Source organism: Schistocerca piceifrons, chromosome 2 (assembly GCF_021461385.2).
Source record: "Schistocerca piceifrons isolate TAMUIC-IGC-003096 chromosome 2, iqSchPice1.1, whole genome shotgun sequence".
Taxonomy (NCBI): domain Eukaryota; kingdom Metazoa; phylum Arthropoda; class Insecta; order Orthoptera; family Acrididae; genus Schistocerca; species Schistocerca piceifrons.
Genome location: NC_060139.1, coordinates 572876802 through 572900141, shown reverse-complemented (window position 1 = coordinate 572900141; position 23340 = coordinate 572876802). Strand labels below are relative to the sequence as shown.

At 37.2% G+C, this 23340-nt stretch overlaps 1 protein-coding gene across 3 annotated transcripts in view; it reads right to left on the bottom strand.

Moving 5' to 3' along the window:
- The window catches only part of LOC124777481 (trypsin-1-like), a 72671-nt gene that overhangs the window by 5800 nt on the left and 43531 nt on the right, over positions 1–23340 (bottom strand). The window contains exons 5-6 of one of the 3 annotated variants that reach the window (XM_047252916.1): positions 3620–3758; positions 3323–3436 (exon numbers count right to left, since the gene is read on the bottom strand). In XM_047252916.1, coding sequence (XP_047108872.1) covers positions 3323–3436; positions 3620–3758 — 253 coding nt within the window. The remainder of the gene's footprint in view (positions 1–3322; positions 3437–3619; positions 3759–23340) is intronic. The other 2 variants (XM_047252917.1, XM_047252918.1) reach the window with 2 other exon arrangements.

Below are 23340 nucleotides of genomic sequence, written 5' to 3'. Positions count from 1 at the left end.
TCGAAACTTCAACAAAAGCCCATACTGAGCTACTGAGCATCTCTCCTGCAGAGTCTTCCACTGGAGTTTATCCATCATCTCCGTAACACTTTCGCGATTACTAAATGATCCTGTAATGAAGCGCGCTGCTCTCCATTGGATCTTCTCTATCTCTTCTATCAACCCTATCTGGTACGGATCCCACACTGGTGAGCAAGTGGGTGAACAAGTGTTTCCGGATTGCATTTCCTTAGGATTCTTCCAATGTGTCTCAGTCTGGCATCTGCTTTACCGACGATCAATTTTATATGATCATTCCATTTTAAATTACTCCTAATGCCTGCTCCCAGACAATTTATGGAATTAACTGCTAAATTGTAGCTGAATGATAAAGGATCTTTCTTTCTATGTATTCGCAGCACATTAAACTTGTCAACATTGAGATTCAATTGCCATTCCCTGCACCATGCGTCAATTTGTTTCAGATCCTCCTGCACTTCAGTACAATTTTCCATTGTTACAACCTCTCGATATACTACAGCATCATCCGCAAAAAGCCTCAGTGAACTTCTGATATTATCCACAAGGTCATTTATGTATATTGTGAATAGCAACGGTCCTACGACACTCCCCTGTGGCACACTCGAAATCACTCTTGCTTTGGAAGACTTCTCTTCATTGAGAATGACATGCTATGTTCTGTCATCTAGGAACTCTTCAATCCAATCACACAATTGGTCTAATAGTCCATATGCTCCTACTTTATTCATTAAATGACTGTGGGGAACTGCATCGAACACCTTGCGGAAGTCAAGAAACATGGCATCTACCTGGGAACCCGTGTCTATGGCCCTCTGAGTCTCGTGGATGAATAGCGTGAGCTGGGTTTCACACGATCGCATTTTTCCAACCGATGCTGATTCCTACAGAGTAGATTTCTAGTCTCCAGAAAAGTCATTATACTCAAACATAATACGTGTTCCAAAATTCTACAACTGATCGACATTAGAGGTAAAGGTCTATAGTTCTGCACATCTGTTCAACATCCCTTCTTGAAAACAGGGCTGACCTGTACCCTTTTCCAATCCTTTGGAATGCTACACTCTTCTAGAGACCTAAGTTAAGGTCTATGTTTGGTACTAATACACTTATCCTGGCCAAGAATGCCCTTTTTGCCTATGCCAGTCTGATTTTTATATCCTAATTGCTCTCTGTCAGTCATATTTTGCACTGTCCATCATATTTTGCTGCCTAGATAGCAGAATTTCTTAACTTTATCTACTTTGTTATCACCAATTTTGATGTTAAGTTTCTCACTATTCTCATTTCTGCTGCTTGTCATTACTTTTGTCTTTCTTTGATTTATTTGCAATCTACATTCTGTACTCATTAGACTGTTTATTCCATTCAGTGGATCCTGCAGTTCTTCTTCACTTGCACTGAAAATAGCAATACAGAACTACTGTCACAAAAGATGAGTTGTTACATATATTAAGACAGAACACAAGTTCAGAAACATTGAGACAAGTAGATTTTGTAGTGATCAGCACATGGAAGTTTGTGCTTGTGAATTAATACTAAAATAGTTCACTTTTAATTGTAACTGTATATAGATCCCTACTGGGAAATTTTGAATTCCTTACTTTGCTATCTGTCATACAACAGCAAGCAGTTAATAGTCTGTGGTGACTTTAATGTAAATTTTCTAAAGGATTATGATAGGAAAAATGATCTGGAAACCTTATTTGTATGCTACAATTAGATCTTAGTGATTAACTTTCCAACATGGATGGATACAGACAGTAGGACCCTCACTGATATTGTTTTCTTTGGTGGAACTTAAAACAAGAAAGTAACTGTTTACCAATTAAAAAATGCTCTCTCTGATCATAATACACAGAAAGTTAGGATAAATAACATAGTACCTTACAGTATGGATACTCTTCAGTGGAAATCAATCAGAATAATTAATGACTACAGGACAATTTTTTTAAAGAACAGTTTACAAGAGATGACCTGGGACAAAATTTATAATCAACCAAATGCAAACATAAAATTTAATCTATTCCATCATAAATTTGTATCATTATTTGAAAATAGCTTGCAACATAAGCTAATCAGAAAGGACATTATACAGCCAAGTAAAAACCATGGATCATTAGAATTATGAAAGTATCTCATGAAATGGAAAGAGAAATGTATCTGTTGGCAAGAACAAGTAAAGATCCTGCAGCAGTTGCACACTATCAAAAACTATGCATAATTAATAAGAATGATATGTATCTCTCCCATGTGTACAGCCCAGTTGATACTTCATAGCCCCTAAACGTGCAGAATGGTAGTGAATGGAGGGGAAAGTGGCGCTGATGACAGAGCCTTGGAACAGAGGCAAAGCGCTTTGGCTGGAGAGAGGTGAAATTGACAATCACAGGGGTGTGGATTTTAGCTACAATTCTAGTCTTTCCTGTGAAATACATGTTCAGATGTAATATACTGTATAACATGATGCAGAGATATGACTTTATAATACACACTGACATTTTATATTTTCTGGAAATGTACTTGCATGCCCACACTTGGTATTTTGTGAAAGAACCACAATCAAGGCACCAAAGATGCATGCGGCTCATGAGCTATGATTTTCCGATACTAAAGTATCAAAGTAATAAATAACAAAAGCCCAAGAGTATGTGGGTAAGATTGTTTGAACTGATAGTACTTTGTGTAATGAATCAGTTTCAGTAACAATGAACCTCTGCAGATAAGCATACCAGCCATATTTCTGGAATTATAAGTCATGGAAGGTCTAGTACTCCTGCTGGTGCCAGGTCAAGTGGCAAAAACATCCATGGCAGATTGAACAGCTGCTACACAAATTGCTATAGTCACACATGTCAACCAGCCAATATTTACAGCAAGCTCTTTGGTGTATTTATTGATGATGAACTTGCACTATGTCAGTTTCTCCTGGAATCTGATTGGGATTCTGTTTTACCTACTGCAATGGTTTTCTGTCCACCTTAGACAAGACTGTCTTCACTCATGGTTCAACTGACCATTTTGGTTTCAGCAAACAGACTGAAGGCATATGGGTACACCATGAGTGTGGTTCATATCCTGGTGTTTCTCAGTCGAACTTACTAACAGTGTTGTCCAGCAGTGACATGTGCTGCTATTCAATGAACATTCAGAGTACTGTATTGACCAGGAGAAGTCCTTTTTTGTGTGTTCCCAGAATAGTCAGAAACTACTACTGGATTTAATGGTGATTAAATTGTGCTTCATAAATTGGTGTTGTTGATGAAGCAGACTTACAAAGGAAGGATTAAAATTGTTGGCTTACTCTAGTCACTCCCCAGCCAGTAACAGTTGCACTGGATCCTTGGGGTGGTTCTCTTCCACTGACTGGAAGATGTGCTGGTTGGACTGTTGTGCTCAGGTTAAATGGGGGATCCACCTGAGGAAATGAACAGCAAGTTCATATGAATGCTATCATGTATTTATTTTCCATTTTTCCATTTGCACTGAGTACCCAAACACCATTCTCTCTCTACACACACACACACACACACACACACACACACACACACGCACACACACACACACACACACACACACACACAGATATATATGTGGGTACCTTTATGAGAGCAATATCATTGTCTTGTGTAACAGGAGAGTAATCTCGATGAGTGATAACCATCTGTGGATGATGTGTGGAACCACCATCACCCCTCAATGAAGTTCCAGCTCTCAGTATAAGATCAGGTCCTGATCTACTGCAAAATAAATAATCAAAGTTAATTGAACAATCCTGAATTATTTTATTTCATCAACATATACTCAAAGGCTCCAAAATTTTCTTTCCTAAATTCAATACAGTCTACAGGAGTAAGATTCAATACTTATGCATCATGCTTGTCAAATCTGTTACAGAATTATCATAGTAATGATTTTATTCAGATCATAAGGCTCAGTACCATATTATTACTACTGCCCACTTGTATTTAAAAGCAGAGTCACTTTAAAAATATTTATTTGCAAAACAAGTCACATGGAAGCAAATTTCCAAAATAGTAACACCAGTACTGAACACGGAAAATTTCAGGTAAAAATACCTTCAATGAATCCCAAGAATAACAGACCTGTTTTACTAATTTCTGGCTCCTCAAAAACTTTGACCCTTTCTTTTTGCAACATATCACACACATGAACAAACAAAACATTCTAGCTCCAGCACAGCGAAATTTCAAAAAGAAAAGAAGTCTACTGAAACAACAGTTACTTACTAACAGAAGATAATATACAGGCTGTATTACAAAGGATGGCACAAACTTACATGACTGAAAGTACATGATAATAGAAGTACAAATGTCCCAGTAAACATGGGTCTGAAAATGAGCTGCTTGCGAGATAATCATGACTGTGTGATTCCAAGCTACCACTGATGTCATTGTAAACATCGTCCTAGTTAGTACACATTAATTTGAAATTTAGACTTTCGAAAACCCCTGGATCATTCTGGAATTCTTGACAAGCATGTACAACTCTCTGCTCCTGTTCTTCAACCGTATTAAAGGGTGTGCTGTACACCTTGCTTTTGAGGTGACCCCAGACACAAAAATGCGAAGGATTTAGATCAGGTGATCTTGGAGGCCAAGGTACAGGCCCGCCTTTACCTATCCATCTTTGGCCGTATCTGTGTGTTAGATGCCATCTCACGCTATCAGCAAAATATGTGAGCTCCATCATGCATGTACCATATATTCTGACACTGCTAAAGGGGAACAACCTCAAGCAATCCTGGAAGATGACACCGCAGAAAAATAAGGTATCTCTGTCCGTTAAGTTGTGGTGAAAGAATGTGTGGCCCAATGAGCTGATCGCCTAGTACTCCACATGTCCAGTGGATGATGCAAGATCAAATGCCAGTTGCCATGCAGTACTAAGGCAGTGCTGTCATGCCCTTACAGCCAAATAACTCTCCTCTTTTTGTGATATCATGCATGGTTGGCCCTGCCCTGGTCTTTGGGATATTGTTTTGATCTCTATAAATTGTCACCACATCCGAGAAAGAACAGAATGATTCACATTAAGCCATTAGGCCACATCAGTTTGCAGCTTTCTTGCTTCCATTCTTCTTATGGCACTCCACTGCAGAGAGTCTGATAGAAATCTTCTTTGTGCCATACCACCGTGTCTGTGACTGTATTCACAGCAATTGTGAATGTGGGAGTAGCTGGCACACACTACCCCGTTTGATAGGTGCCCTGATGTCATCACTGATGTGGGTGTCCATTGACTGGAATGCCAACTTCTATGCAGAACACAATTTTATAGATGTCTGTTGACAGTTTGTATGATTATACAATGAATCAGACACAAGACAGGGAAATAGTAGTTTGTTGCTTTAATTTCGGACACCAGTGTACATGGGATGTAGTGAAGACAGACACAGGTGGGGACAGAAAAGAAAAGGAACAGTTGGCTCTAAAAATAAATGAGACATTGGTAACAACTGCATGTAGTGTTGCAAACTTCTTAAACAAGCACTTTGTTTCTGTTATTGAGTGCTTGGGGTAACCAGGTTCAGTAAACATTTGCAATGGAATGTCTGAGACCAATCTCTACAAATAACTTCTGTAAAATGGAAATGACCCTCACCTCTCACAAAGAAGTACTGGTGGCATCTGCCAAAAAAAACCTTAAAATCAAAGTATTCTACTGGTCATGATAACATATCAATGAAGTTAATCAAAGAGTATTCATGTGAGTTGAGTTCGTCTTTCAGTTTTTTCTGTAATCAATGTCTTATCAGTGGAACATTTCCATATTGACTAAAATATGCGGAGTTAAGCTTCTTTACAAGAAGAGGGATAAAGAAATACCATCAAATTGTCAACCAATTTCACTTTTTCAAAAATATTTGAAAAGGTCATGTTCAAGTGTCTTCTTAAGCATCCAACTGTAAATAATATGTTGTCCAAGTTTGGGTTCCTTAAGGCTATTTACATGTACAGTGAGAATATATGTAATTCATTAGATAACAAATAGGGAACTGGCATTTTCTGTGGCCTGTCAGAAGCCTTTGACCGTCTGAATCATAGCATTCTCGTAAGTAAATTAGAATATTATGTTGTCACTGTCAGTGATGCAAAATGGTTCAAGTCTTACATAACTAACACAAAACAAAGAGTGTCACTGCAAAATACATGTGGATCAAGTGATCAGTCTTCATATCATTGGTAATAAATTATATGTGGTGGTCCTCAAGTTTTCATTTTGCATCCATTGCTTTTCCTTGTGTACATTGATGACCTCTCATCTGTTGCATTGCCAGATTTACAACTACAAAACACACACACACACACACACACACACACACACACACACACTTGCACACTTATGCGAAAATACCTCACACACACAGGACTGCAGTCTCTGTGTGTGAGGAGCATTTGTGTGTTTGTGTGTGTTTGTGTATGTTGATATTTTCAATGAAAGCCTTGTAGGCCGAAAGCTCACTTTCTGACAGTCCTTTTTTGTGCCTACCTGTGACTCAGCATCTCTGCTATATGGTGAGTAGCAACTATTGTTTTCATAACATTGTTACAAAGCATGTAATAAGACTCATTTGTGGCATAAATTCGAGAACGTCTTGTAGATAGTTCAAGGAAGAGCTATTCTAACAACTGCTTCTCAGTACATTTATTCCTTAACGAAATTTGTTGTAAATAATGTGTCTCTGTTTCCAACTAGTATCAATACCAGAACTAGGAATAAGAACAATCTACATCAAGACCTAAAATCCCCTACCCTGGTCAAAAAAAGGGGTCCAACATTCAGGAACACACATTTTCAATAAACTGCCAGCAACCATTAAAAACTTGATTTCAGATAAAGCACTCCTTTTACTCTCTAGATGAATATCTTAACTGGGACTATTAAACTAGCTTAAATAAAAATGTCTGTTAGATTTCAGTTTTGAAGCACTTGCTCACAACAATCAAGATTTGGAATTTTGTGTATGATAAATTTATTAAAAGTGCATAACTGTGTTTCATTCTGACAGTATATTAATTCTGTAAATATTATCAGTTTCAGTTTGTTGTAATGTACTCACATATTTTGATAATCTCCTGACGAATGATCAGGGAAGTTCTAATGTTCTAATGTTGTATGTTCTTTATGTTATACTTTCTGACGTGTTTCACACCCACAAGAATCATCTCTTTTTTGGGTCTATGGAACAAAAACTGAATCTAATCTAATATTTTTATTTATTTATTTAGTGCCTGTATTATCATATTCATGATATTGGACTTATCAAAGTACAGAACAGTATAAAATATTACATATTTACATCACATACAAAATCTTATCATTGGTATCAACACATATTTATAAAAAAAACATTATTCTGCTTATGTACATACAGATAGAGGAAAAGCTTGTGAAACCCCTTGGTTGAATTTACTTAAACTATTAATTACCAGTACTTTAATTAACTGGGCATAGTAACATACAGCACAAAAGCTAGGAGCATAATTACATACATACATGGGTGAAAGAAGTTTGGTTTTATCTAGGTATGGTTGATAATTATGAATTTTTGTTTAGAGAGTTACGAAGTAGATCTACAGATTTGAGCAAAACTCCAGGTGTTTATTAATGCTGTAGAAGCTGTCGTTTATTAGTAGATTTTTTAGTTCTTTTTTGAATGTCTTACTGTTTGGTATTTTTTTATGGTATCTGGCAATGCACTGTACAGAATTTTTGGTTTGTAAATAGCACTGTCCTGATATCTAATCTAAACAAAGTTATTCAGGTGAAAAATTAGTATTTACTAGAACCAATTCTGTTTGGACTGTATGTAAACCATATAGATACTGAAGGAAATATTGTACATTTATGATATGACAGCACTAAATGAAGATACAAAATTGATACAACTTGAAATAAAAGCATATGTATCCACCTGAATTATAGTTCAGTACTTACATAGTCTTTCCCACCATATACTACAGGTTTCAAACCAAGTGGAAGCATTCAAATACCATGATGTTTTGATGAGTGTCATTTCTATCATTTTCTAGCAGTGTGTTGATACATTGTGATTATTGTCATACTTATATGTTGAAATGAAAAGAATAGTTATTTCTCAGCATATAAATAAAAGAATGTCCACAATGTCTAAACAATTTGCAATAAAAAGATGTGTGTGGCACTCATTAAAGGTCTGACACATGACTGGAAATGCAAGAGATTTTTTACCATTAAAACACTCTGGTGTCCATAAACATAAACCATTAAAAAGTATCATAATATGCACCAATGAAATATCATATCACAAAGACTAAAATAAGTTTTTATTGTGAAATGCTGATAAGCATATGTGAACTTAGTAATTCTTGGTGGTATTTATATAATGTATGTTAACAAAGTTAACACTATATCATTTTGACATGTTCAGTCATGCTGAGAGAACGTGAGTGAGACCACATCATGCTGTGTTGCATGTACATTCTGTCCGCATAACATATTTTGCCAAGTCCAATTGATATTGTTGTTGTTGTAGTCTTCATTCCGCAAACTTGTTTGATGCAGCTCTCCATGTTACTCTGTCCTGTGCAAGCCTCTTCATCTCCAAATAACTACTGCAACCTACATGCTTTTGAGTCTGCTTACTGTATTCATCTCTTGGTCTCCTTCTATAATTTTTACTCCCAATCTTCCCTCCAATACTAAATTAGTGATCCCAAGATGCTCAGAATGAGTCATACCAACTGATCCTTTCTTCTAGTCAGGTTGTGCCACAAATTTCTTTTCTCCCCAATTCTGCTCAGTACCTCCTCATTATCTACCCATCTAATCTTCAGCATTCTTCTGTAGCACCACATTTCAAAAGCTTCTATTTTATTCTTGTCTAAACTGTTTGTCATCCATGTTTCACTTCCATACCTGGCTGCATTTCATGTAAATACTTTCAGAAAGGGCATCCTATCACCGAAGTCTGTATTTGATGTTTATAAATTTCTCTGCTTCAGAAATGCTTTTCTTGCCATTATGAGTCTACACTTTGTATCCTCCCTATTTAGGTCATCATCAGTTATTTTGATGCCCAAATAGCAAAACTCATCTACTACTTTAGGTGTCTCATTTCCTAATCTAATTCCCTCAGCTTCACCTGATTTAATTTGACTACTTTCCATTATCCTTGTTTTGCTTTTGTTGCTGTTCATCTTACATCCTCCTTTCAATACACCATCCATTCCATTCAACTGCTCTTCCAAGCCCTTTGCTGTCTGTGACAGAATTACAGTGTCATAGGCAAACCCCAAAGTCTTTATTTCTTCTCCCTGAACTTTAATTCCTACTCCAAATTTTTCTTTGCTTTCCTTTACTGTTTGGTCCCTGTACAGACTGAATAACATCAGTGATCGGCTACAACCCTGTTTCACTCCTTTATCAACCACTGCTTACCTTTGATGCACCTTGACAGTTATAACTGCCATGTGGCTTCTGTACAAGTTACAAATAGGCTCTTGCTCCCTGTATTTTACACTGCTACCTTTAGAATGTAAAAGAGAGCATTCCAGTCAACATTGTCAAAAGCTTTCTCTAAGTCTACAAATGCTATAAATATACATTTGCCTTTCTTTAACCTGTCTTCTAAGATAAGTCATAGGATTAGTATTACTTTGCATATTTTTACATTTCTCTGAAATCCAAGCTGGTCTTCCCTCAGGTTAGTTTCTACAAGTTTTTCCATTCTTCTATAAAGAATTTGCGTTACTATTTTGCAGCCATGACTCATTAAACTGGGTCACTGATAACCTCACCATTGAGCACCTGTAAGCACCATCTTTAAACTGGTAGTTTGGTAATTTTCACACCTGCTGGCAACTGCTTTCTTTGGAATTGGAATTATTACATTCTTCTTGAAGTCAGAAGGTACTTCCCTTGCCTCATACATCTTGCGCAACAGATGGAACACTTTTGTCATGGCTGGCTTTCCCAAGGCTATCACCAGTTCTGACAGAATGTCATCTACTCTTAGGGCCTTGTTTCAACTTAGGTGTCTCAGTGCCCTGTCAAATTCTTTTCACAGTATTGTGTCTCCTGTCTCATCTTCATCTATGCACTCTTCCGTTTCTATAATACCATCTCTTAAGTTCATCTCCCTCCCACAGACTCTCAATATATTCCTTCCACCTTTCAGCTTTGCATTCTTTACTTCAGACTGGTTTTTCATCTGAGCTCTTGATATTCATACAGATGCTTCTCTTTTCTCCAAAGGCCTCTTTAATTTTCCTGTAGGCAGTATCTATCATTCCCTTAGTGAAATATGCTTCTAAATCCTTACATTTGTCCTCTAGCCACTCCTATTTAGCCATTCTGCACTTCCTGTCAGTCTCATTTTTTTTAGACATTTGTATTCCCTTTTTGCCTGCTTCATTTGCTAAATTTTTATATTTTCTCCCTTTATCAACCATATTCAATATCTCCTGCATTATCCAAGGATTTCTCCTAGCCCTTGTCTTTTACCTATTTGATCCTCTGCTGCTTTCACTATTTCATCTCTTAAAGGTACGCATTCATCTTCTACTGTACTTCTTTCTCCTGTTATACTCAATTGTTGTCCAATGCTCCCTCTGAAACTCCCAACAGCCTCTTGTTCTTTCAATTTATCCAGGTCACATATCCTCAATTTCCTACCATTTTGCAATTTCTTCAATTTTAATCTACAGCTCATAACCAATAAGTTGTAGTCAGAATCCACTTCTGCTGCTGTAAATGCTTTACATTTTAAAATCTGTTTCTGAAATCTCTGTCTTACCATTATATAATCTGTCTGAAACCTCCCATTGTCTCCAGGTCTCTTACAGGTATACAACCTTCTTTCATGATTCTTAAACCAAATGTTAGTGGTGACTAAATTATGCTCTGTGCAAAATTGTACCGGGCAGCTTCCTTTCCCCCACTCCATATTCACCTGCTATCGTTCTGTAGAATTAATGATAATTATAAAATTACAAATGAACTTATGAGATCTTTTCCTCCATTACATACCTGATCCCAACTATCAAATTGTTTGTAATTAGTGATTATAAAAAAAATGTGGCAGTAGGTGTCAGATATGTACTGGAGGAGAAAGTCTATCAATGGAAAATACAGAATGGAATAATGACAACATCACAACAAAAAGGGGGAGAAAGTCTCTTACACTAATTTGTAAGATATTAGTATTACAACATTTTCACCCCTTCATTTTCCAATCCTCCCCCCCCCCTCCCCCCCCAGTCCACCCCTCTCTGAGCCTAAAATGTACTAGGTTATTTCCACTCATACACCCAATGTGCATTTTGTTTCAGATGATTTTCTTTTTTCAGCTTTGTTGTTTCACCTATCCCCCCCTGCCCCCCACCTCTCCCCTTTTCCTGAAACATCCTTTCTAGTCATTATTCATAAAACTTCTTGTGTTATTTGCTGTTTTTATTTTCATTTCACAATGAAGATTTCTATTAACCTATTTTGCTTCTCTGTTTCCATATGGTCTCCATTCATTCATCATATTCTGTAGATGCCATTAAGACATCAAGAAAGAGAACCTGCAAGGATATGGAATGAGTCAAGGTATGCATTAACATGGGGCAAATATCTCAATGAATATTAATCTTTATTAACAATAAACTATTACTATACCACCTAATGTTATTCACACTGACACTATCTTAATTTAATGAGTAAATTTGTACGAAAACTGCTGCCTCCTTAGTTTTATTATAAAGCTGCTGTTAATCTGCTAGTAGCAGCTTAATATTTACTTGATGACCAAGGTATTTTCTTAAAAAAATATGTTTACATTTATAAATACTCAATTCCATGTGCAGTACATTATTACTTGAAACTTCCTAGCAGACTGAAACTGTGTGGCAGACTTGGCCTCGAACCTGGGACCACTGTCTTTTGCAGGCAAGTGCTGTATCATCTGAGCTACCCAAGCATGACTTGTGACCCACTCTCATAGTTTTACTTCTGTCAGTATGTAGGGGACTGTTTCCCAAATGTGTTTCCATTTTGCAGCAGAATATCTGATGATCCGAAACTTCCTGGCAGATTTAAACTGTGTGCCAGGCTGGATCTCAAACCTGAGACCTTTGCTTTATGTGCACAAGTGCTCAGTAGACTGAAGTCTTGACCACAACTCTCAATACACTGAAAAGCCAAAGAAACTGCTACACCTACCTAATATCGTGTAGGGCCCCAGCGAGCACACGGAAGTGCCGCAACACGACATGGCATGGACTTGACTAATGTCTGAAGTAATGCTGGAGAGAATTGGCACCATAAATCCTGCAGGGCTGTCCATAAATCCATGAGTAAAAGGGTGTGGAGATCTCTTCTGAACAGCACATTGCAAGCCATTCCAGATATGCTTAATAATGTTCATGGCTGGGGAGTTTGGTGGCCAGTGGAAGTGTTTAAACTCAGAAGAGTGTTCCTGGAGCCACTCTGTAGCAATTCTGGATGTGACCAGTAGGTCACATTGTTCTGCTGAAATTTCCCAAGTCCATCAGAATGCACAATGGACATGAATGGATACAGGTGATCAGAAAGGATGCTTACGTATATGTCACCTGTCAGAATCATATCTAGACATATCAGGGGTCCCGTATCACTCCAACTGCACACACCCCACACCATTACATAGCCTCCACCAGCTTGAACAATCCCCTGCTGACATGCAGGGTCCATAGGTTCGTAGGTTGTCTTTATACTTATACACATCCATCCACTCGATACAATTTGAAATGAGACTCGTCCAACCAGACAACATGTTTCCAGTCATGAATAGTCCAATGATGGTGTTGATGGGCCCAGATGAGGTGTAAAGCTTTGTGTCTTGCAGTCATCAAAGGTACATGAGTGAGCTTTTGGCTCCGAAAGCCCATATCAGTGATCTCTTGTTTAATGATTTGCATGCTAACACTTGTTGATGGCCCAGAACTGAAACCTGCAGCAATTTGCAGAAGGTTTGCACTTCTCTTCAGTTGTCATTGGTCCCGTTCTAGCAGGATCTTTTTCCAGCCTCAGCAACTGTTCTAGCAGGATCTTTTTCCAGCCTCAGCAATGTCAGAGATTTGATGTTTTACCAGATTCGTGATATTCACAGTACACTTGCAAAATGGTCATATGGGAAAATCTCCACTTCATCACTACCTCAGAGATGCCATGTCCTATCACTCATGCACCAACTATAACACCACACTCTTGTTGTCTCAGACTGATGACCTCATATGTTAAGTCCCATAGTGCTCAGAGCCTCTTGTTGTCTCATATAGGCATTGCTGACCACAGTGCCATATTCTACCTGTTTACATATCTCTGTATTCAAATGTGCATGCCTTTCATGCTTCAGTGTGTAACAAACATTGCTGGTTGCCATGTAGGTAATAGAAACTTTCAGTACCTAAATCTAAATATTTTGGGCTAGATAAATATCACAACAGTAAATGATAAACTTAAGTTAGAAGAAAGGTCCCTAAAACTAGAACAAATACAAAGTATTCATAACACTTCTGATATAGATTTTTGAAGCCAGAGTTTGTGTTGAAACACAGAAAGGAAGGATGCTTTGTTGTGGTTTTCATTACTTTCCCCCCTAAAGTAAGGGCATAATATACTAGTACCAATTCATAAAATTATAATGATGGGGAATTTAGCTGTAGAGAACAATCTAAACAGCAAACTATCTTAATTTTATTGGCTGCTGGATGAATACTTTGTAGCAAATTAATTTCAAAATGTAATGTTTGTTTTCTAATAACATAAATGTTCTGATATCTTAAACTTGTTAAGTAATCTTCTGTCATATTTCTGGGACATTGACAGTACACTGCCAAGAATTTGTGCATTTATAATATTTATCCTAATAAATGTTCTAATGGATGATAATATTAAGGTGCTTGTGATGAAATATAGGAGCAATTGTAAATAAAAGTATCAGTGTTTGAGCTGCTTCTAAAAACCTCTTGGACTCTCATAACACTGTAAGCTGGTTAATCATGAAAGTACATTTGGGCCATCTGCATAACAAACCCAAGTGTATGGGTTTAGATAAGCAGTTTTGTGAAGGGGCTGCAATTTTTTAAGTAGATCAAAAAATTAAATCCACTGAGGTAGAGCTGATTCTGTACATCAACTCTATTGAGAAATATTAGTTCAAGCACATGTCATGCTGTAATCTTATCACTGTACAATAACCTGGAAAATGAAACAATCATTATTAGAGTGTTAGACATAATTTCATACAAAATAGTTTTAAAAGCTTTACTGAAAATTACTTGTCATTGATAGTTTGGAAACATCCCCAAATGGAACTATATTGTATTCATTTGCAAGAGACAGACTTGATCTCTTTGAGGATGCTCACATGTAAATTAGGATTAGTGATCATGCTATCACTGTAATAGCAATGATCACACAGCTATAAATGGCAACTAAAGCATGGTTTAAATATTCCATAAAATGGACAAAGAAATAGTTATATTCTCTTTAAGAAGAGACCAAATCATTTGACTAATGTGAACAACTGAGTGAGCATCGAAAAAAAAAAATTACATATAATAGAATAAAATAGTGTTATTGGAGTAAAACAATACATGCTGCCCATAAACTACTCAAACCTATCTGTAAAACCCCAGAGCAGCAGATGGACCTTTCGGTTAATGTATTAGTGGCATGAAAACAAATGTTCAGACACTTATTGATGAAACTCAAACACAACAGCAAAATGTAAGTTCAAATGTGGAATTCCATTTACATGTGTATCTCCACACAAATATCAAGGAATGCTGCTCATTCAGTTGTTGTACCTATGCAAATGTGGCTGAGATACATATTAGTACTAGTGATACTAAAGTGCAGCTGAAAGTACTAAAGCCAAGTACTTAACAAGACATCTATATCTACAGCTAGACTCTGCATCCCACCATGAGGTGCATGGCAGAGGGTACATTCAATTGGACCAGTTATTAGGATTTCTTCCCATTCCATTCACATATCGAACACGGGAAGAATGACTTTTTGAATGCCTCTGTGCATGCTGTAATTATGCTGATCTTATCCTCATGATCCATCCCTATGGAAATGAAATGGAAATGAGCGTTTGGCGTCATTGGCCGGGAGGCCCCTCGCGGGGCAGGTCCGGCCGCCATATCGCAGGTCTTATTACATTCGGCGCCACATTGGGCGACCTGCACGCCGGATGGGGATAAAATGATGATGAACACAACACAACACCCAGTCCCTGAGCGGAGAAAATCTCCGACCCAGCCGGGAATCGAACCCGGGCCCAGAGGACGGCAATCCGTCACGCTGACCACTCAGCTACTGGGGCGGACATCCATCCCTATGTGAGTGATACATAGGTGATTGTAGTATATTCCTAGTCATTTAAGCTGGTTTTTGAAACTTTGTTAAAAGACTTTCTCAGGACAATTTCTCTTCAAGAGTCTTCCTGTTCAGTTCCTTCAATATCTCTGTGAAGCTCTCCCATGGATGAAACAAACCTGTGACCATTCATGCTGCCCTTCTCTTTACCTGTTAAATATCCCCTGTTAGTCATATTTGGTACAGGTCCCACACACTTGAGCAATTTCTAGAACTGCTCGCATGAGTGATCTGTAAGCAACCTCCTTTGTAGACTGATTGCACTTGTCCAGTATTCTACCAATAAACCGAAGTCTACCACCTGCTTTACCCATGACTGAAGCTATGTGATCATTCCATTTTTTATTCCTGCATAGTGTTACACCAGGTACTTATATGAGTTGGCTGATTCCAACAATGACTCATTGATATTGTAGTCATGGGATACTATGCATTTTCGTTTTGTGATGTGCACAATTTTACATTTTTGAGCATTTAGAGCAAGTTGACAATCTTTGCACCAGTATGAAATCCTATCAACATCTGACTGAATATTTGTGCACCTTCTTTCAGATAGTTCTTCATTACAGATAACTGCACCATATGCAAAAAGTCTGAGGTTACTATTAATATTGTCTACAAGGTCATTAATATGCAACATGAAAAGCAAAGGTTCCAACACATTTCCCTGGGACACACCTGAAATTACTTCTACATTTGACAACGACTCTCCATGCAAGATCACATGCTATGTCCTGTCTGCCAAAAAGTCCACAATCGAGTCACAAATTTCACTCGATACCCCTGGTGATCGTACTTTTACCCATAAGTGTTGGTGTGGTACTGAGTCAAATGCTTGTTGGAAATCAAGAAATACTGCATTTACCTGAATACCTTGATCCATAGCTTTCTGTGCGTCATGTGAGAAAAGTGTGAGTTGGGTTTAACATGAACAGTGTTTTCAGAATCCATGCTGCTCAGCACTGAGGATATCTTTCTATTCAAGATACCTCATTATGTTTAAGCTCAGAATATATTCTAAGATTCTAAAACTAATTGATGTCAAGGAAACTGGATGGTAGTTTGGTGGAACACTTCTACTATCCTTCTTGTAGCTAGGTGCGAGCTGTCCTTTTTTCCAAGAACTGTGCATGATTTTTTGTTCAAGGGTTTGATGACAGATTATAGTTAGAAGAGGGGATAACTCACTCACCAATTCAGTCTAGAATCTGACAGTGATTTCATCAGGTCCTGGAGCTTTGTTCAATTTTAACAGTTTCTGGTGTTCTCAACACTGCTGACATTAATAATTATTTAAGTCGTCTTTTCAGTGGTGCGAGGATTAAACTGGGGCCATTCTCTTGGGTTTTCCTTTGTAAAGGAACATTTGAAAATAGAGTTAAGCATTTAAGCTTTCACTCTGCTACTCTCAGTTTCAGTTCCTGTCTCATTTGCTAGGGAGTGGACACTAACTTTGGTGCCACTAAGAGCCTTTACATATGACCATAATTTCTTTGGATTTTGTGAAATTTCATTTGACAGTATTCTGCTATAGTAGTCATTGAATGTATCATGCATCGCTCTCTTGATGGCCAAATGCATTTCATTCAGCATCTCTGTATCTATAGCCCTGCACTTTGTTTTACAGTTATTATGCAATAATCTGTGTTTCTTTAGAAGTTTCTTCACAGTGACTGTATACAATGGAGTTGTTAAGATGTACATAGAATTTGCAGATGTACAGATCCATTCTTGATGAGTGATAGCCAATTTCAATGCATGCATTATGACTGTGCATAAAACATTGCTACCCTCTCTCAAACAATTCTATTGTCTGTTGTACAACAAGACAAGCAGCTAGGATCCTGCCAACCAGGTCCTGTTTAGTTTCTGCTCAGTTTTCATACACCAGTGATCTCGTATGATCCCACAGGGATAAAATTCACACTAGACTAGTTTCAGACAATTATGTATTAGTTTTTCAATAACAATCTAGAAACATAAGTACAATAGTATACAAACATATGCTTTGCACATATTGCTAATTCAAGACCATTTGAAATATACATTTTTTAAGATTAGTTTCTTATATCAAAATACTTAGTGTAGAGTCATCTATCGTCTGTATAATTTTGATCCTAGAGATTTGGGTCACACTGTGTTTATACAGCTAAATGCTGGACATTTGCAGGTTTGTAGTTGACTACTTGTTCTATTCAAGACTTTTTGATATGCTGTTTACAAGACATTGTAGTTCCATGAATAGATTGCAAAGCATTTTATAGCTATATGTTTCACATATTTCAGTTACAAAGCTATATTTACTATTGGAGAATGCAAATCATATCTGCTTCCAGTGTTATATTTGCAAATGTTTCATAGTTCTCTCAAACTCCAACCGATGGTTAATAAAAAATTTCATCAATGAAATAATGGGTAAATTTTGAACTGCTTAAACAAATGCTTGCAAAATTTAAGTGAGTGATCTCTACACAAGATTATAAATACTTTCTTTTGCACAATGAATAGTTTTTATGTAAATGAGGAAGGAAAAGGAAAAAGGAAAGCACCACCATTCTGGCCACTGATGGGCCAACTGACCCCAACTGACCACTGTGTCATCCTCAGCCAATGCTGTCACTGAGGTACAGGTTGGAGGGGCATGAGGTCATCAGACTGCTCTCACAGCAATTATCAGGTCAGCAGAGCTGATGTTGCTATTGCTTCTTCAAGTAGATCCTCACATGGCATAACGAGACTGGGTGGACGCTGTTCCAATCCTCACACCAAGGAAAAATCTCTGGCATACCATAAATCAAACCTGGGTTCCTCACATGGTTGTCAGCTGCACTAGCCACTCAGCTATGGAGGCAGACATGAAAGAGTGGAGTTGCTGCAGAACATTAGTCCATGTGTCATCAATGAATGAAAATGGGTTGAAACCTTGGTAATTATTTTCATGTCACAAGTAAATGAACCTAAACTTAATAGGGTGTCTAATGTATGGTTTTCCCTATTTCAGTTTTCATCAGTATGTATAACCAAGAACTTAAAACTTTCTTTCATGGTTGACGCAGGATATTTTTATCAATAGAGCAGAAAATGATTTTTCTAAGTTTAAAAATAATCTATTTGTGCAAAATAAGTCAATAGTGTTCACAAATACGTCATTTTCTCTTTTTTCTGTTGGTATTTCTTTACTCAGCAACTTGTAACAACGATAGAATTACAATTGTCTAGTTATTGTGTTAGTTTTCATTATATTTGTGATATTATTTTTTCCTGGTGTCTGATGATTTTGGACTTACTAGAGTATTACACTGGATGACATCATCTAGGTAGTGCAATATTTTTGCAAATTGACATGTTGCCATCCTCTGGCCCTACTGATGATTCTTATCTTCTGCTGGATGCTGTCTATATATCTCTTTCTTTATGTTGACATAGACATTTAAATGTCATCTTGCATTATCTATCACCACATCTTTGTAATACATAGAGACACTGGGTATGTGGTCAGTTAGTGCTTAAGAGTGACACATGAATTTAAATTATGACTTATTCACACTTACATTCAGTTCACTTTGAGCTATTTACTTGTGAGAATTTAGTAGTTCATATCCATTTTGTTACTTCTTCTATGTGTTTTATGCATTATACAATGTCTTTGAAGAGTTAAAATTTTATACTGATTTTTATAGATACATTTGCACCCATCAATGGGCACCCCATTGTAATCTGATGAATTTGTTGTACAAATATTTAATGCCTCCTTGATGACAGCAAGTAATTGTTTACCTCCCACCCTCTCTCTCTCTCTCTCTCTCTCTCTCTCTCTCTCTCTCTCTCTCTCTCTCTCTCTCTCTCTCTCTCCCTATCTCTCTATCTCTCTCTTTCACTCTCATCCTCACCCCCTCCTTGTTCTTTTTTCTGCTATTTTTTTTATGCCTCTCTTTTTTCCCCTTTATGTACTTTCCCTCTGTGTATATCACTTCATTTATTTCAGCAACATTCTTCAGAAGATAATTCTGTAAAAGATTTGAAGTGAAAGAATGTGAAGTTAGTCAGCACTATGTCATTAAGGCAGCACAATGAGATGCACTTCTTGGTTCAAAATATACTGAACTGTACCTTTTTATTAATTTGTGTGTGTTGCCTCAGTGTATGTAGTTATCTAGTTTAAATGCAAGATATGTTATACTTAACGTTTCATTGTGTTTGAGACTATTATTTTCTGTTTGTTTGAAATTGCATAATATATGGGCCTTTGATTAGTATGCTTATGTCATAAGCAAACATTACAGTTTTTAAAGAATCCTTTCAAGTAACTGGAAGGTCAGTTATGTATGTTAGAAGCAAGAGGAAACCCAATGAAAATACTGTTGGGCCCCACACTTCAGTTTTATTTCTGTGATTCGGTTCATTAATATGAATCTCTGCTTTCTGTTATGACAATAAGACTCCACACATACTAAAAAGATGGCATTAACATTACATTAATACTTGTTTCATAGATCATGAATAGGACAGCAATTAATTTGTTTTTAAATGCTGGTTGACTGTCTGCCAGACGTTTGATGCTATGCGGCAAATGACCAAAGATTTTGGTCACAACATAGTTTACTCCTTTCTGTGACAAAGTCAGATTTAACCCAGAATAGTTATGATCACCCTTTTTTTTCTAGTTTTGTAGCTACACACTTTGCTGAATGGGGATTGGTTATTAATAACAAATTTCATAAGTGAATGTATGTAATACGAAAGTACTATGAATATCCTGATTTCCTTACACAAATGCCTGCAAGGTGATCTTGGGTGGGCTCCATTCTGATTACATTCTTTGTGCAATGAATGTTCTTTCTCTTAATGATGAATACCCCAAAAAGGATGCCATATGAAAGCAGTGAATGAAAATAGGCATAGAGGCTAATTTACTGATATGTTTATCACCAGTATTTGCGATAATCCTAATAGCACAAGTAGCTGATCCTAACCATTTTAGCAGATCATCAATGTGTTTCTTCCAATTCAATTTCTCATCAATGCACACACTCATAAATTTTGAATATTCTGCCCTAGCAACAGACTTCTGTTCAGAGTCTACATTTATCAATGGTGTATTACCATTTACTGTAGAGAACTGTATATATTGTGTTTTCTAAAAATTTAGTGAGAGTCTATTTGCAGAGAACCACCTAATAATTTTTTGAAAGGCATTATTTACAATTTCCTGAACTAATTATTATTGTTGGGTGTGATTACTATACTTGTACCATCAGCAAAAAGAACTAGCTTTACATCTTCGTGAATACAGACTGGCAAGTCACTAATACATTTTAAGAACAATAAGGCACCCAAGACTGGACCCTGTGGGATGCGATTCTTGATACCTCTCCAGTTAGAGGCCTCAGCTGATTTCTGCAGACTATCCATACTGTTAATTTCAAGCTTCTGCATTATTCTAATTAAATATGAATTAAAGCATTTGTGCAATGTCCCACTCATACTACAATACTTAAGCTTATCTAGAATTCACACAGTCAAAATCATTTGAGAGATCACAAAATATCCCAATGGGTGATGTTCAGTTAGTCAGAAGATTAGTGAAAGCATATATAGCATTATCTGATGAAAAGCCTTTCTGAAAACCAAATTGACATTTTGTTAGTACTTCATTTTTACAATTATGTGAGGCTACTATTGAATATATTACTTTTTCAAGAATTTTGATGAATGGTGTCAGAAGTGAGATTGGGCAGTAGTTGTAAGCGTCAGATTTGTTGTTGTTGTGGTCTTCAGTCCTGAGACTGGTTTGATGCAGCTCTCCATGCTACTCTATCCTGTGCAAGCTTCTTAATCTCGCAGTACCTACTGCAACCTACATCCTTCTGAATCTCCATAGTGTATTCATATCTTGGTCTCCCTCTATGATTTTTACCCTCCACACTGCCCTCCAGTACTAAATTGGTGATCCCTTGATGCCTCAGAACATGTCCTACCAATCGATCCCTTCTTCTAGTCAAGTTGTGCCACAAAATCCTCTTCTCCCAAATTCTATTCAATACCTCCTCATTAGTTATGTGAGCTACCCATCTAATCTTCAGCATTCTTCTGTAACACCACACTTCGAAAGCTTCTATTCTCTTCTTGTCCAAACTATTTATCATCCATGTTTCACTTCCATACATGGCTACACTCTATACAAATACTTTGAGAAACAACTTCCTGACATTTAAATCTATACTGGATGTTAACAAATTTCTCTTCTTCAGAAACGCTTTCCTTGCCATTGCCAGTCTACATTTTATATCCTCTCTACTTTGACCATCATAAGTTATTTTGCTCCCCAAATAGCAAAACTCCTTTACTACTTTAAGTGTCTCATTTCCTAATCTAATTCCCTCAGCATCACCCAACTTAATTTGACTACATTCCATTATCCTCATTTTGCTTTTGTTGATGTTCATCTTATACCCTCCTTTCAAGACACTGTCCATTCCGTTCAGCTGCTCTTCCAAGTCCTTTGCTGTCTCTGACAGAATCACAATGTCATCGGTGAACCTCAAAGTTTTTATTTCTTCTCCATGGATTTTAATATCTACTCCGAATTTTTCTTTTGTTTCCTTTACTGCTTACTCAATATACAGATTGAATAACATTGGCGAGAGGCTACAACCCTGTCTCATTCCCTTCCCAACCACTGCTTCCCTTTCATGTCTCTCGACTCTTATAACTGCCATCTGGTTTCTGTACAAATTGTAAATAGCCTTTCGCTCACTGTATTTTACCCCTGCCACCTTTAGAATTTGAAAGAGACTATTCCAGTCAGCATTGTCAAAAGCTTTTTCTAAGTCTACAAATGCTAGAAATGTAGGTTTGCCTTTCCTTAATCTTTCTTCTAAGATAAGTTGTATGGTGAGTATTGTCTCATGTGTTCCAATATTTCTACAGAATCCAAACTGATCTTCCCCGAGGTTGGCTTCTACCAGTTTTTCCATTCCTCTGTAAAGAATTCACATTAGTATTTTGCAGCTGTGACTTATTAAACTGATAGTTCAGTAATTTTCAAATCTGTCACCACCCTGCTTTCTTTGGGATTGGAATTATTATATTCTTCTTGAAGTCTGAGGGTATTTCACCTGTCTCGTACATCTTGCTCACCAGATGGTAGAGTTTTGTCAGGACTGGCTCTCCCAAGGCTGTCAGTAGTTCAAATGGAATGTTGTCTACTCCCGGGGCCTTGTTTCGACTTAGGTCTTTCAGTACTCTGTCAAACTCTTCACGCAGTATCATATCTCCCATTTCATCTTCATCTACCTCCTCTTCCATTTCCATAATATTGTTCTCAAGTACTTTGCCCTTGAATAGGCCCTCTATATACTCCTTCCACCTTTCTACCTTCCCTTCTTTGCTTAGAACTGGTTTTCCATCTGAGCTCTTGATATTCATACAAGTGGTTCTCTTTTCTGCAAAGGTCTCTTTAATTTTCCTGTAGGCAGTATCTATCTTACCCCTAGTGAGATAAGCCTCTACATCCTTACATTTTGTCCTCTAGCCATCCCTGCTTAGCCATTTTGCACTTCTTGTCGATCTCATTTTTGAGACGTTTGTATTCCTTTTTGCCTGCTTCATTTACTGCATTTTTATATTGTCTCCTTTCATCAATTACATTCAATATTTCTACTAGCCCTTGTCTTTTTATGTACTTGATCCTCTGCTGCCTTCACTACTCCATCCCTCAGAGCTACCCATTCTTCTTGTACTGTATTTCTTTCCCCCATTCCTGTCAATTGTTCCCTTATGCTCTCCCTGAAACTCTGTACAACTTCTGGTTTACACAGTTTATCCAGGTCCCATTTCCTTAAATTCCCACCTTTTTGCAGTTTCTTCAGTTTTAATCTACAGTTCATAACCAATAGACTGTGG